The sequence below is a fragment of the Balaenoptera musculus genome, chromosome 11, assembly GCF_009873245.2.
Source record: "Balaenoptera musculus isolate JJ_BM4_2016_0621 chromosome 11, mBalMus1.pri.v3, whole genome shotgun sequence".
In the NCBI taxonomy this organism is placed as follows: Eukaryota; Metazoa; Chordata; class Mammalia; order Artiodactyla; family Balaenopteridae; genus Balaenoptera; species Balaenoptera musculus.
In genome coordinates, this window is record NC_045795.1 from 5,153,121 (window position 1) to 5,168,838 (window position 15,718).

Below are 15,718 nucleotides of genomic sequence, written 5' to 3' on the forward strand. Positions count from 1 at the left end.
CTGAATAAGTAGAACAGATCATCAAATAGTTTGTTTTTATCTCATTAGTGCCAGTGAAGTTCATGAATATCTTCCAACAGACAGCAAGGCACTGAGCCACGTTTTTGGATAGCACTTCGTTGTGAGAGCTTCACGAGGGGTTCAAGGAGATTATAAGGTTTTTAAAAAGAAGTCACTGTATAAATTATACCCCGTATCTCTTAACTAAGGAAAATTTAACTACCAGTGCCCAAATAGAAAATATAAAACATTTTAAATAAACCAACTCAGTTTTTGCTAAATCACATTGTCTGTGTGTGTGTTCTTTCCAGACATATGAAGATTCATGAGAAGGACCCCAGCAGCGCTACAGCTGCAGCCCCTCCGTCCCCACTGAAGCGCAGGCGGCTGTCCTCCAAAAGGAAACTGAGTCACGACACAGAGTCAGAGAAGGAAGACCCAGCGCCTGCTAAAAAGGTCCTCTCTGCCCCCAGCACAGATGTGCCTGCCCCAGGGACTCTTGGCAGAAATCCCTCCAGCCTTTATTTTCGCAGTCTGGGGGCTTGGCGGACACCCGTCCCAAGCTTCTAACCTCTGTTTCCCTGCACTGTTTCATAAGGTCTCTGGAGAAAAGAGTGCCTGGTTGCTCTTCCTTTGTGGAAGGAAGAGCCCCCCGCTGAGCCCACTGATGATTTGAGGGGCTTGTTTCATTGTTCCCAGGCTTTTGTTTCTCCAGCTAGCATGGAAGGTTCCGGAGTATCAGGGACTCTTTTGTCCTCACTCGTGTATTCCCGGTGCCTGGCAGGTCCTAGGTGCTCCGTGAATATCTGCTCAATGGATGAGTGGGTTGAGGGTGGGTGGGTGGGTGCTGCTGTTCGGTGAGGTTTTGTTACATGAAGCGTTGGTCAGTAACATCCTTAATGCCTAGGAGGGAGGCGTCCTTTTCCTTCCAGATTCTGGATTTAGTGTCGGCTTCTCTGAAACACACCACGTGGGAGCCCTCCCTTGTGACCTAGTGTTTGTACTTTCCCCTAAGATGGTGGAGGACAGGCAGTCGGGTGACGTGGAGAAGAAAACTGATGAAGTGTTTCACTGCCCACTGTGTTTCAAGGAGTTCGTGTGCAAGTACGGGCTGGAGACCCACATGGAGACCCACTCAGATAACCCGCTAAGGTAGGGGAGAGGCTGGGGCGGGCCTGTGCTCTGGGGGCTCCTCCTTGTGATGTGTGATGCAACCTGCCTCCTGTTACTCCAGCCTGGGCTGTGAGGCCATTAGTGAGGCCGATCAGAGTGCTTGCGGGGGTGGAAGTGGGGCTGAGAGGGGTCAGGGCAGGTGGCTGCAGCCCCGGGAGGATTCACCGGGGTCACGGCGCCTCCTGCACTCCTGGCGGGGCCCCCGGGCGATCCCCATGAGCCCCCGCCCACGGGTAGCCTCCTAGCACCGGGCTTTGGGCAGCAGGCACGTTTTCTTCACACAAGCTGTTGCAGCCCAAATGGTCGTTAGCTGCGCCCGTGTGTGTGATAAGGACGGGGAGGGCAGATCAGGTGCTCGTGGGTGTCTGGAACGGGCTGGTAGCACAGAAACCTAGGAGAGCATTTGGGGGCAAGACAGAGTTCTGTCGTGCAGGACACGGGACCTGAATGAAGCCCGTCGCAGTAGCAGCAAAGGTGATGGTTCGGCTGGTCCAGGCTCCACATAGTTTTTCTGATTTTCAGTGGTCCCAGGCGGACCTCCGGTAGAATTTGGGGCTGGGGTCGGGGGAGAGCTCAGCTTGCCTCCCCGACCTTCTTGCCTATGTTTTTATCAGGCAGAAAGCCCTTTGTTCCTGCTGAGCAGGTACCCTATTCCTCTCTGAAACTGCTACTGTATCATTTTTAAGGCGCTGTAGGGGAGCCTCTGGTATCGTGAGACTTGAAAGTGGCACGTCCTGAGAGGCGCAGCTGAAGGTCCCCAGAGCGGAGGCCAGTGCGTACGTGGTCGCAGCTTTGGGTTTCAGAAGACAGCTTGCGAGTGCAGAAATCTGGACATCTGTTTGTCTGACTCACCAATACATGGACCACATTTCCTTCCTGGGGGCACATGTTTGGTTGTGACTTAGGAGTGAAAAGGTCTGAGGCAGCTAAACATGTTTGTGTTGGGGGAAAAAGCCTAATTGTCCAGTAACATAGAGTCGTGTCAAATAATCATTATCCTTAATCACATTAGCGTGACATTTTTCCATTAGAGAGAAAAAAGAGTTTATGGAGAGATTAAACTCTGAGCAATGGAAGTGCTAGAACACGTCTTCAGGTGACTGCCCCGTCTTGGGAGACTCCTGGATGTGACGGGCAGGCACGGACTGGTGGCCAGGCCCCTGGGTCCCTGTCCCGCCTCTGCCCGCATGGGGCCTGGGCCAGCTGCATCTGAGCCTTGAAAGAGAGCTGGACCAGATCGTCCTTGTGTTCCCTTTCAGGCCTGAAATTCTGTGACTCTGAAACCTGCCTCTTAGCAGTTGTTCTTCTGTCTACCAAGAAAGAGCACTTGGCTCTTCCTTCTGTAGGCCCTGTCGTTCTGAGAGATTCAGGAACTTGACTTCATGGTTTCCTTAACGTTCACAGCATCCCAGGACGCGGGCTGGTGGTGGGTGGTGACTATTGGAATAGTTCTCTAGATGCAGGACCTGAGCAAGCGGAGGTGAAGTTACCAGACAAACCTCACGTGGTGAGTCGTGGGCAGAGGCAGGAATAGCAGCTGCGACCCCCGACCCTCCGCCCCCCGTCAGCGCTTCTGACCCGGCGCTGCAGGGTGCCTCAGTCCACACACTGCTCCTCTCTGGGTTCCTCCCGAGGTTTTCTTTCACTTTGTGTTGTATTCTGTGATCAGATACCATCTTAGGAACTACCCATTTACCCTCTTCTGGATGATTCTGCCCGACAGGGAAAATGACTCTCGAGAGAGAGATTTCTGGGCAGCTGGAGCCTGCACGGCACAGTGTATAGCGATGATAGAGGCAGATCGGGTGTCCCCTCCTTTAGTGCTGGCCGGCACCGGGCCGTGGGTGCGCCTGGGGTGGGGCCTTCTGGACCGGCGCCTAATCTGGGGACAGGCTTCGCTGGCTGCTTCGAGCACGTGGAGGCGGGAAGCGCCGTGGACACTGGTTCGCGGTTTCACATGACTTGGTGCGTGATTCACTTGCCGTGACGCCAAGGCTGTGAAGTTAAGCCTCAGGTCCTCCCTGCCCACTGGGTGATAGCATCCTTTGTTTGGGGAGGGCGGACTGGAGGAGTTCTGAGCCTGGTGGGGGGCTCGGCCCCTCCCGGCAGTGGCGTGAGAAGAGGTTGCCTTGCATCCGTGGTGGGGGCAAGCATGCCATCGCCTGTCTGGCGGCTGTTGCTGGGTGGGTGGGTCTTGCGCCTGGGAACCAAAGGAGTTAATTACAGAACATAGTTAATTTCCCTTCTCTCCCCTCTGCTCTGCCCTCCACGTAATGGCCTGCCATCGGAGGATGCCATGGGGACGGGCATGAGCCGGCAGGGCCCAGCCAGGCAGCGAACCGTGACGGTAGCTGGTGGGAGAGGCTGCTCGTTAACCCAGAGCTAAAATAGGCACCAGCTCCATTTGCAAACCCCAGAGGCAGCAGAACCACAGTGGGATGCTACCAGATTAGACAGAAAGTTTATAACTCGAAACAGCTGTTGGCTTCTTTCTCTCCCTCTCCTGCCCTTACCGCCCACCCCCAAAGCTGGCAAGGTGCCCGTTGTTCCTTAATAAAAAGCACTGGAAATCCAAACTCGTGTAAGCGCCGAGGCCATTCTCCTGCAGTGCCTTGTGTTTCAAGTTAACGAAGTGTAAGCGTAGAGCAAAAGGAAGACACAAACCACTGTAGTGGTTCTGGCTCCGAGTGTCGGGTTTGTTTTTGCCCTGGCCCTTCTGTACAGCCCCCCAGACAGGAGAAGCAGAGGCTTGGTGGGAGCTGGCACTTGGGACTGGAGGTGACAGAGTGTTCAGTGAGCAGGTGGATGCAGAGAGGACGTCCCTGTGTGAGGGTGTCTGGGTGTTGAATATCGTGCCCGGTTATAAGAATAGAACAGAGTAACAGGCCGTCCGCTGCCCTGAGTAAAGTTAGCTGGGAGGGAAGTCCAGGTCAGCACCCACCAGTGCGAACAGGAGGAGAGCCACAAGGGCCACCTTAAGTTTTCTAGTAGCCACATTCTAAAACAGGAAGAACAAATAGCCAAATTGGTCGTGCTTTGCTGAAATTGATCATGCTTTGCTGGTATACTAATATATCCAAAATATAATGTCAGTACAGAAATCGTCAGTGATGTGATTTACATTCTCATTCTCATACAGTCTTTGCCATCTGGTGTGTGGGGCATGATCGCAGCCCATTTCAATTGGAAGAGGCACATTCCAAGCCCCCGGCAGCCCATGGATAGGTGCGAGCCTAGGAGAAGCCCACCTGTAGCTGGGAGGGCTTTGTCTCAGACCCCGCCCCCCTCCCCATTTTGTGTCTGAATGACTAGTCTCTGGCTAATGGGGGCTGGGCTGGGCCGGGGGGAACCTCTGGGTAGTCACGGTAGCACTGTGGCTGCAGCTGGGGGCGAAATTTGGCAAAAGTTATTGTATAATCTTACGTGGCTTCTTGATTAAAGGAGATCGCGTAATAAATAATTTTTGAGTTAGTTCAGCTAAAACGTATCCGGCAAATGAATGAGTGCTTGTTGTGTGCCAGGCCCTTGACCAGACTTAAGAGAAAAGCGGTGACAGTGGAGACAGGGCCCCTCGAGGGCTGTCGGCAAAGAGTAAGAGCGATCACAGCAGAGTGAAGTGGGTCAGTTCAGGGCCAGACAGGCCAGCAGCCTGTTTTCCAAGCAGAGGGAGCCAGGGAGCCGGGGAGCCGGATGGGTTGGCGGAAAGCTTCCCACGGCATTTTACACTGGATGCTGGGGCGCTTGCCCGGGGCAGGCCCTCCTCAGTCCAGTCCAGTTACCGATCCTGGTCGTCTGTGAGGAAAACGTTATGGTGATGCCCTTAAATCTACATGGGGAGTTGGAAGGTGGGGACCCGAGTGGGCTCTGCGGGCACGCGGCGGCACGGAGGGGAGGGCAGGTGCCCACAGGCATGGAGGGCGGGCTGCCAGAGGTGGGGAGAGTCGCCAGGACCTTCTTCTTCTGGATTCTCAAGTGTTCCAAGGAACGTTCGACCGCCTGCCCTGCACCCCACCCCCCCTCTACACACTCCCGTCACCTGCAGGGAGACCCTAAGACTGACTGGCATGGCGCTGGTCCCACACTTGTTAAATGTCATCCTAAAAATAGGGAGAGGGTATAACAGAATACTCTACAGCATCTCCTATAAGAGCCCCGGGGGTCTGAGGCTCAGCCAGGTGGAGGGCAGATTTAAAACGTTGCTGGGGGCTGAGGGAGGAGAAGATCCGCCCCCTGACTGGCCGGAAGCTGGAGGCCTCTGTCCGGGCGGCCCCTCCCCACCCTGCCCAGGGGCCTCTCCGCCGTGCGGAGTGGGGACTGCCGCCGGCGTCTGGGCTCACCCCAGCCGCCCGTTGAGCAGTCCCTGGACCTGCCCGGCTTCCCGCTGCGTTGCTTCGGTCGAACAGACCTAGCAGGGCGTCAGGACGCAGTGTGCAGCCCGGCGGATTCCTGGGCGTGGGGAGGGCAGGCTGCCCCTGGCCAGGGCCCTCTCACAGGCCGTCACTGTTGCTCCCAGCAACTGGGAGAGATTAGTGCAGCTGTTGGCTGTCAGCTCTGCGGCTGGGAAGCGGGGGAGGGCAGGGAGGGTGGGCACCAGGGGAGAGGAGTGTCTGAACCGGGCGGGGCTCTGACGAGAAGCTGTTCGCACTCGCCCCTCTTGCCTCCGTAGACAGAGCAGAGAAAATGAAGCATGGAATCCCTTTAAAAAGGAATGTCAGTCCCTCGATTAAAACACTGTAATGAGCAAGAAATTCAGTATCTCAAGGAAGCAGCCAGGGTGACTGCCGCTTTCTCAGCAGGGTATTTCACGGGTTCTGACCACAGGGCCGGGCCTGCTGCTGCTCGGGGAGTGTCGGGAAGACTCCCAGTCGAGCCGCTGTCCGGGGCCCAGGCGTTAAGGACGTGACGTGGGTTGTAGAAGGAGCTGGGACACCTGCAGTATAACCATCCTCTGAACACACAGCGCAGCAGCTGCAGCAGGGGGGGGGGGGTGAGGGAGCCGGCTGCAGTCTGACCGGGGCCTGGCGTCTCCGTGACCGTGGGCTCAGTCTCCCCGTCTGGAAAATGGACTTAGGGGCTGTGTGAGGATGAAGGGAGCATCCACAGTCCCCAGACTGTGACAAACAGTCAGTGAACATTTACTTCTGATACTATTATTTAGAACATGTGTTGTTTTTAATATTTTAACCCTTGCGACACTTACAGTCGTGGGTTCATGTCGCTCTCTGGGAATCCCATTCCAGTAAAATAGAGAAGGAAGCCAATGCCGGGGCTTCTCCAGGTACCATTTCCTTGACAGAGAACATGAAAGCAGTTTGGCCTTTAGTCTTTATCGTTGTAAATAGCCACTTGTGTCTGATTTTGCTTTTGTAAAGATTGGTTGACTGAACGGCTGTTTACATTTGGTGTGAGTCCTGCCTCCCAAGTGTTGTGATCCAGCTGTACAGAAACCCAGACGACTGGAAGCTGGGAAGGTCCTGATACCTTTGAATTATAGAACCGCACGCCATTTCCCTTAGATTTTTGGGGAAACCTGAGATTCTAAAGAAATGTGTTTCCTGATGTTTGAAATTTGCCAAAGCAGTCTTTCAAAAATATGTTTAGCATAGTGAAAAAAAATTTTTTAACCCTTTCTTGTGGCAGTGGGGGTCGTCTGTCTGTCCCTTAACTGGGAGACATGATAGAACAATGTGGAAGTAAGGGGTCACCAGATGATACAGTATTACTGTAGCAAACCCTGGGAGGAGTTAGTCCCAGAATTGCTTAGCCACAAGGCTTAAAAAAAATTTCTTTAAAGCTTTTTGGTGGCCTTGTTTTCCATTTCTGTAGATGCTTTTGCTGGTGATTTTGCCTCCACATTTACCTTGGTTTGACTCAATCTTCTGTGTGTGTGTGTGCGAGCTCCCCTCCATTGTAGATCCTTCAGGAAGGTTAGTCGGGAAACCCACTCTGGTTAGTGGTTACACGTTCCTTGTTTCACGGCTGATGCCTTTAGTTGTGAGAGTTCGTCCTGCTAAGTCACTGTCAGCCCTACTGTGGGCTGCTCTGTTGACAGCTTCTTCCTGTACCCCTACTTCCCGCACAGCGCCCACGCCGTCATAGCACGTGTATCATAGCACATTCCTACCCCAGCCCAGAATTCTGCAGTTTTCTTCTAAAAAATAAATAAGAAGGAAGGGCATGTGTTGTAAAGAACGGCTTCCGTGGTGCCCTGCCCCATTGGGTGTGCCGTGGTACGTGTCAGTCCTCGATTCAGTGACTTTAAGATCCTGACGTTTGTTTTTTTGAGACTAGTCCTGGATCTGGGCATGAACAAGAACATCATTCATTTGCACTGAAGCCCTCTGAGAACTGAAAGGACAAAGCCCCAGCTAACAAAGGAGAGTACTTCCTGGACCTCCCGGAGCTGCCTGGCCCATCCCTGGCCTGAGCTGTGGCTGGCAGGGTAGCTTCAAGATCAGTGCAGTTTGCCACTCTCGTGGAAGTCAGCCTTCTCTGACCACGTTCACAGTGTGCTCTTCCCGGCGAGGCCCAACGTCAGGGCCAGAGCCCGTGTGCTGAGAGACTGTGTGAGTTTGTTTGATTTCTGGAGGAGAAGGAACAGGACAGGCTACAGATCCAGCGCGTGGTGGAGGTGCTCTGGGATCACAGTGCCTCCCTCCAGCCCCAGCGCTGGCAGCCCCCAGTCCTGCCATCTGTTCCTTTGTTTCCCGGGGGCCACAGTGGAAACTTGGCTCACTCCCCTGCCTGCTGCTGGGGGGCATTTCCCTCCCCTGGGACCCCCAGCCCAGCCCCTCCTGTCTCTGCTTCACACCTCCCCAAACCCCCTCAGTGACACCGCAGGTGCTGCCACAGCAGGCAGAGCAGATAAGCTGCAGACAGCTGCTTTTCCCCTCCGCTTCCAGAAGTTCCAACCCTGCACGGCCCCAAACCTCAGCTCTTGCCTTACCACCCACCCCGAGTAAACTGAAGTGCTGGAGCCCCTGCCCCGGGAGTAGAGCCGCCCTGAGGGAGGTGGAACCCTGCAGCTGGGGGAGCAGGACGCTCTCCCAGCACTCTGAACTGAACGTGCTTCCTTTCTCAGAGAAGCATTTGCTAACATGTGCTGGGATTCAAGTGCTTTCTGGGTGAAGTGGGCTCTGGTGAACTGCCTTGGGTACAGAAACACTGTTTCTGTGAGCAGACGATTTGGGGCTCACATATAGGTGATCATCCTTCCGTAAGCCAAGGGCAGGCAGGATGTCCACATTGGCATTCGTCCCTGTGTTTCAAAAGTAAGCTCACCTTTACTTAAATTGTCCTTTAGAGTTTTTTCAAATGATGCATTTTTGTTTTCTTTACGGTAGTCTATTTGAGTATGTGATTTAAAAAGAAAAAAATAAAGTTTTGTTCTTAGAAGAGTGGGTGGAATGTTATTAGCTTCTTTAAACCCTACAGCTAGATACACTTTCCCCCATTAAATGCATTTATCTTCCTGACAGCGAAAGTTAGTCTCCATTTGGAAAAGTTACCCTCAGTTTGCAACTTAAGGCCATCTCCGTTGCCAGAAGATCCGAAAGCAGCCTCTCGGATCTGTAAAATTTCCCCCTGGCACGTCGTCAGATCACTTGCAAAATGAAATCATCCTCCAGTCGCTCTGCTGTGACTCTAAGTACAGTTCCACTCCATCTAAATATTTCACAGTGTGCTGTTCACGAGTTCCTGGCAGGGTTGAAAGATCCCCCAAACCGGGGTCGAGGAGAAGAGTGGTGGGGACCACCCGATCAATGGCTGTGGCCTAATGAAGGTGACAGGCCGAAGCGAGGTTAGCAGATAGCCCCAGATCAGTGCCTGCAGCCAGCTCATCACCTGCAGATTTGCAGTGACCTCCACTGGGCCTCAGGAGGAACCGAGTGTCTCGGCCCGACGAAGGCAATCTGAACGTCTCGGGGTGACGGTTTTCCATGATGGTTTCATTTAAAGTCTGTCCGCAGATAGAGGTCCAAGTGTGAGATGGGGGGGCAGTGTTTTTTCCCACGAGGGTTCTTTCCTTCTTTTTAACCAGCCTCTTGATGTGCTTCTGATTTCAAGGCAGATTTTTATTTTCTCTGCCACTTTTCAAGAAGTTTGTTTGTAAGATGATAGTCTGCATCCTTTCAGAAGTGAAATAGGAGCACCTTGATTGAAATCCTGTGGAAACAGAGGTGTGATGTGGTGGATGGAGGACTCGTTTCACGGCATTAGGAGGCTCTTGAGTGCATTTGCGTGCAGGCTGTGGCTCCAGAAGGGAACGGGGGTGATGAGGAAGCAGGGGGTGCAGGGCAGAGGCAGGACTAGAAAGAACACACGTTTCCCCCAGTGAGTCTCCAGATTAAACAGCAGCAGTGGAGAAGTTCTGCTGTTCTGGGAAGTTCTCGAGAGCGAAAGGAGAGAATACATCCTTTGGAAATTAAAGTTCCATTTTTTCTGCGTTTCTGTGTTTGCTGTAATTGCCAGGAAATGGGGTATTCCTGATTTTTTTTTTTTTTTGTACCTAGCGCTATAAAATAATGGTTAAATTTGGTCTAGCACCTTGCAGTTCTCCGAGCATTTGGTTACCTGTTATTCACAGTAACTCTAAAGATCCCCACATACAGATGAGAAAGAAAACGGAGACTCATAGCAGGAAGGGAATGAGCGCTCCCAGGCTTGTAGCTTAAGTTGTTCATAAATTTGAGATCCTCTTGCTTAATTCTCACTAATTTATTTTCCACACTTGTCTGGTGTAAGAGGCGCCTGGTGTGCTTGCACATATACAGATTCCTGGGTTCCTCCTCCAGTTACTCTGATGCCGGTCCATCGGCAGTGGCCCCAGGAATCTGGTTTTTAACAAGGTCACGAGGGGATTCTTATCTCAGGCACGTTTGGGAAATTTTACACAGCAGGCAGCTGAAATACAGGTGAAACAAGTTGTCCAAGGTCACACACTCTGACTCCCCATTCCCAGCTGGGACTCCCTGGTCCCTGCGCCCATCCCCCCACTGCTCCACACCTGCCTTCCTCAGAGGACACAGCCTGTGGTTGGTGCCAGGTAATTCTGCCACGTGTGTATGGAGCGCAAACTCGGTACCAGATACCAGAAATGGGAAGGGTTTGAAGGTGAATAAGAGAATGAAGGAGGAGATGGATATGTCTAGATAAATGGTGCAAACTCAGCGTTACTGAGAATTCACGGCTACGGTAGAAGGGCAGTAATCCTTATCGCCACCTTCCGAGACACTCTCCATTCCCTTGTACAACCCACGGGTGATGCCCTCACGTGGAATACTCATGGCCAGTAGACTCTGCACTGATGCCATAGTCTCAAAAGGTGGGGGGGGGTGTTCAGAAAGATCTCTGGGGCACAAAGGCAAAATAATAGGACTTTTCTTCACTCATCCTTTAAAACTTTCTATTTTTATATTTTATAATGTACCTGGTACATTATATATGTGTGCATCTAAATACATAAAGATACATAACACACACACATTTCTCCAACAGCAAGCAGATACGGGATAAATGCTCAAAAACGTTCTAAGTCTAAAGTTAGAAGCTCAAGGTTAAAAGCTCGAGAAGCGTGCAGCCCCCTGCCCAGGCCCACCTGCTCACCTTCTGCAGTTGGCGTGCAGGCTGCCGAGGGCCAGTATTATTTCTCCCCAACCTGTTTATGTCAGTAATACTTGTAATTATTTGCTGTAATTTAATTAAATTTTCTGTAAGCCAGCGAAATATTGTTGTTTTTTTTTTTAAAGAATAGTCTGAAAACTAAGTTGGGCATACTTGCACATAATCCAGATTGGACAGGTTTTTGTTGTTGCTGTTGTTTGTTTGTTTTGCTGTCAAATTTAGGGTGGGCAAGACAGCTGTGAACAGTTGAGAGAAACAATCATAAGAACCTAGGATGCTGCTTTAGTTTGGTTTGCAGAAATCTAAGTTCTTGGCTCTACCTGAAAGCATCTAAAACCAGAAATCAAAGATGCTGTGTTATGAGTGTGACTCACAGTGATGACGACATGGATCTTCACTCAGTGGAACTAGACTCAAACCTAAGTCCTTGGCCCCCATAAAAGATGGGCGAGATGAATGTGCAGTGGAGTCTTGTTACACAGCAGGTACGTTCCGTGAAGTCCCCACAGACAGAGAGTTACTGGGCGCTGAACCCATTGTTCCTGGAGGAAACACAGGGTTAGTTTCCTGCGAGCCTCTGGTCACATTTTCATCAGCTAATTGATACGTAACCTTGTTGTATTAAGTGTGTTTCTGTTTAAAGACACTCTATGTAGTATATACTGTTGACTCATCAACATTGAACTCACAGCCGACAGCACTCTAGCTCACGCCTGAACGGAGCTCATCTAACACGCGTATTTTCTCCACAAAGCACGTCACAGCCTTCTTGCTCTTGGCGACAATGGGTGGCACTTCAGTATTACGCTTGGGGACCATTTTATTTTATTTTTAAAACTTATTTATTTTATTTATTTATTTTTGGCTGTGTTGGGTCTTCGTTGCTGCGCGGGCTTTTCTCTAGGGGCGGGGAGCGGGGGGGCTACGCTTCGTTGCGGTGCGCACAGGCTTCTCACTGCGGTGGCTTCTCTTGTTGTGGAGCATGGGCTCTAGGCACGCAGGCTTCAGTAGTTGTGGCACACGGGCTCAGTAGTTGTGGCTCCTGGGCTCTAGAGCACAGGCTCAGTAGTTGTGGCACACGGGCTTAGCTGCTCCGCCGCATGTGGGATCTTCCCGACCCAGGGCTTGAACCCGTGTCGCCTGCATTGGCAGGCAGATTCTTAACCACTGTGCCACCAGCGAAGCCCTTGGGGACCATTTTAAATAGCAGACTCATCAAGAAGAAGCACTAAAATGCTAGAAATGTGGCAGCACTAAAGAGACAGCGAAAAGGACACTTGTTTACAGTAGGAGCTGAAACGAGAGGGCAGAGCGTCTCCTTGTCCAACCCCAGCAGGGAACGTGTGCGTCAGGCAACTCAGATTCTTCCCACTCTGTTCTCTGTTGCGTTGCCTGTCCAAGCACACACCGCGAGTATTGATTTGGGTTTACAAATAAATTTTGGCAAGTAGGCAAATTCACAAACACAGAATCCGCAAATAATGAGGATCAACTGAATATGTTTTAGGTTGAGTAAAATATTAAATGTGCATGATTTTTTTTTTTTTTAATGAGGACCCCCCCCCACCCCACCCCTTTACCCAACTTTGATGAACGACCCTTTCTCTGCCAGACGGAGTGAGCCCTGCTGCCTTCTGAGGGCGAGCGAGAACCAGGCCTCCGCTTCCGTTGTGACGGGATGGTCACACACCGGCAGGGTTGCTAGGATGCACTGAGCTCACGTATTTGTTGCAATGTCCCAGCGCTGGTAAAAGTTAATTATAAACACTTTGCAAATATTCTACACAACATATATGTCGTCGGTGCTAATTGTTAACTCGGGAAGAGTGAGTCGTCGTGGACGTCAGGTGGAAGACGCCTGAGGGCCCACTGGGTGGCAGCTCCCTGCTGCCTTTGCGCTTGTCCTTTCTTTCTTAACCTCCTCTTAGTCTCACCTTTCGGGGAAGGCACAGACCAGCTTCCAGACAGTTCCCCGAACTTCACCTGCTTGTGGCCCATACAGGACAGAGAGGAGGAGGAAGAGGTGCAGGGAGAGAAAATCTGAACAGTGCAAGGGATTGCGGGAAGCAGGGCCGGGGAGAGACGGAAGCTGCGCTGTGCCGGCCCACGGCGTGAGAACTTTCCATACCTATAGGCGTCTGGGTTCTCTGCGGCCATCCCTGCCCAGAGCCTTTATCACAGTCGGTGAGCTTAACCAGAAGTCCCTCAAAAGGGGTTTGTGTTTTGAGTGGCTCGTGGGAACCCAGCATGCTAAATTTAATTGAATGATGACAGGAATCTCAGTGGCGAGATGCGGGTGCGTCAGCAGGGGGTGGGGGGTGTCGAGGAGGTGGGGACACAGGAGCGCGCCGCTGTGCCAGCCACGGCCCGGCACAGGGAGCGGAGCTGCACATACTTGGCACTGGTCTTTCGGCGCTACACGTGAAGCCCAGCTGCTTCATGGGTGATGCCGTTATCTCTTTGATTTCCAGAGAAGAATTTCAAAGCAAAAGAAGTTTCCATTAAGGTGTGTGCAGTGTAAGCTCAATCAGGTCGCTGTACCCCTCTGTGCCCCAGATTCCTTCTCTGTGAGACAGGGATAAGACCTGCCGTAGAGCTTTTGTGAGGGGCAGATGTGTTTGTATGCGTAAGTAGTTGGAAAGAGGCGCTGTCCAGTGGAATTTCCTGCGATCCTGGGAGTGAGCCAGGCCTGCGCTGCCTGACGCGGCGGAGCCCGTGGGATGGGGCTCCTGTGACTGAGGACGTGTTAATTCATTTAAATAGGGCTGTCATGGCCGCTGTATTCAGTGCAGGTCTAGAGGATGCGGGTGATGTCCTAATTAATGATTGTTGGTTTTTAAGATGGCTCTCAGTGAAGACCTAGAGGGCGGCACTGGTGTGAAACATGGAGAAAACGGAGCCACCGTTAGAAAGTGGTGTTGGTCACACGTCCATGTGGCCCAGGACGGGTCAGGTGTATGCAGTCATCTCTGAAGTGAAGCGTGATAGTCTTTCATCTTTCCGTGGACCGCATCTGTAAGAGTCTTTCTAGGATAGGGAGATGGCTTCATGGTAGGTGAGGGTGGGAGTATGAACGGGGCTCACATTTTGTCTTTGCTTCTTCCTGGCTGTGTGACCTCCACCACGTTGCTGAACATTTTCGCGCCTCGGTGTTTTCCTCTGGAAGATGAAGATGAGAATGCCCACCCACCTGCCGGGTCGTGCGCTACCCCTGAGGGGTGCCCTCGCACTTAGCGTGGGCTCAGCGTTCGGGAGCTATGGTTATTTCTTAGATAGATGGTAGTAATAGTAGAATTGAATACATAATCGCTGTCACGTGCTACCAGTTCAGTTGGAGGATCTGATTATCATTTTATCCCAGTCACGTATCAGGGATGCTGATGTGACTGCTGCAGCTGCTGTGGAGATTTGTGCTTTTTGGCTTCTAAACGTTTTCGATAATCAGAATCCATGGAGCTGGGGGAGGGAAGTGTTCCCTCCACATCGTGTAACGCAGGTAAGAGCAAGTGGCCTCAGGTTCCCACCTCTCTGCTCTGTTCACACTTGTGCCGTCTGCAAAGACTGGGTATCCAGAGGCTGGTAGGACATACATTCTTTTTGAAAGGGAGAGGCTTCTGCTGCTCACCGTGAGGTGGCTGGCTTCTTGGTGTCACATCCTTTTTGTTTTGCTCCCTTGAAATGAAGCAACGGAAAACACGATACGGCTAACGGGCAGGTGGCCGCCCCGGCGTGGCCGCCTCCTTACGTCCTGTGTCTTCCTCCCGCAGATGTGACATTTGCTGCGTCACCTTCCGCACACACCGAGGACTGCTGCGCCACAACGCGCTGGTCCACAAGCAGCTTCCCAGGGACGCAGTGGGAAGGCCCTTCATCCAGAACAACCCCTCCATCCCTGCCGGCTTCCACGACTTAGGCTTCACCGACTTCTCCTGTAGGAAGTTTCCTCGCATTTCTCAGGTATTCCGATTGGCCCATGACTGGCAGCCGCCTCCATGGTCCACGCAGCGGGACCGAATTTCCTCACCTGAGGCTTCCTTTCCTTAAAATGCTGTCATTTGCGTTTTTTCTGTTTAGTAGTACCTTCCTCTTGAAATTCAGCTTGGCCCTTCCCGTTTCATTGAGTTGTTGAGTTGACGAGGGCGGGCGGCCTTCTAGTTTGCGTGCTGAATTTCACGCTAACTGGCATATGAGGGTACCTCATCGGTACTTTGCCCATTTGGGGGGCATTTGGGTTTAAAGTTGTGAATTGTTCACTACCCCACACAACCCTAGGTGAATTGAATTTGTATTTTTTAAATATTTCTTTAATATCGATATCACAGCTAAATATTTCTAGTGTTGTAGCTTCTATTCAAATATTTTGGGTCACTGTTGGCCTGAGCTGTATTTGTGTTCTGCTTATAAAACACCTGCTAAAACTACTTTGGAACCCATTTTTTTCCAATTAAAAAAAAAAAATTGAGGGCTTCCCTGGTGGCGCAGTGGTTGAGAGTCTGCCTGCCAATGCAGGGGACACGGGTTCGAGCCCTGGTCTGGGAAGACCCCACATGCCGCAGAGCAACTAGGCCCGTGAGCCACAATTACTGAGCCTGCGCGTCTGGAGCCTGTGCTCCGCCACGAGAGAGGCCGCGATAGTGAGAGGCCCGCGCACCGCGATGAAGAGTGGTCCCCACTTGCCGCAACTAGAGAAAGCCCTCGCACAGAAACGAAGATCCAGCACAGCCATAAATAAATAAATAAAAATAAATAATTTAAAAAAAAAAAAAAAATTGAGGTAGAAGGTATCAACAGTGAAATCCTTCCATCACAGAAGCCCCAGACTCAGTGGCTTATTCCACGTGTACATGACCACGTGCATACGTCCATGTGTGCACACGCATATGCCTATGTCCACGTGTGTACGTACCCACATGTGTACGCT

At 51.7% G+C, this 15,718-nt stretch overlaps 1 protein-coding gene across 1 annotated transcript in view; it reads left to right on the forward strand.

Moving 5' to 3' along the window:
• The window catches only part of RREB1 (ras responsive element binding protein 1), a 129,177-nt gene that overhangs the window by 95,397 nt on the left and 18,062 nt on the right, over window positions 1-15,718 (forward strand). Inside the window, 3 exon segments of the mRNA XM_036870593.1 lie at window positions 312-456; window positions 1,016-1,152; window positions 14,565-14,754. Of these exon segments, the coding sequence (XP_036726488.1) occupies window positions 312-456; window positions 1,016-1,152; window positions 14,565-14,754 (472 nt within the window).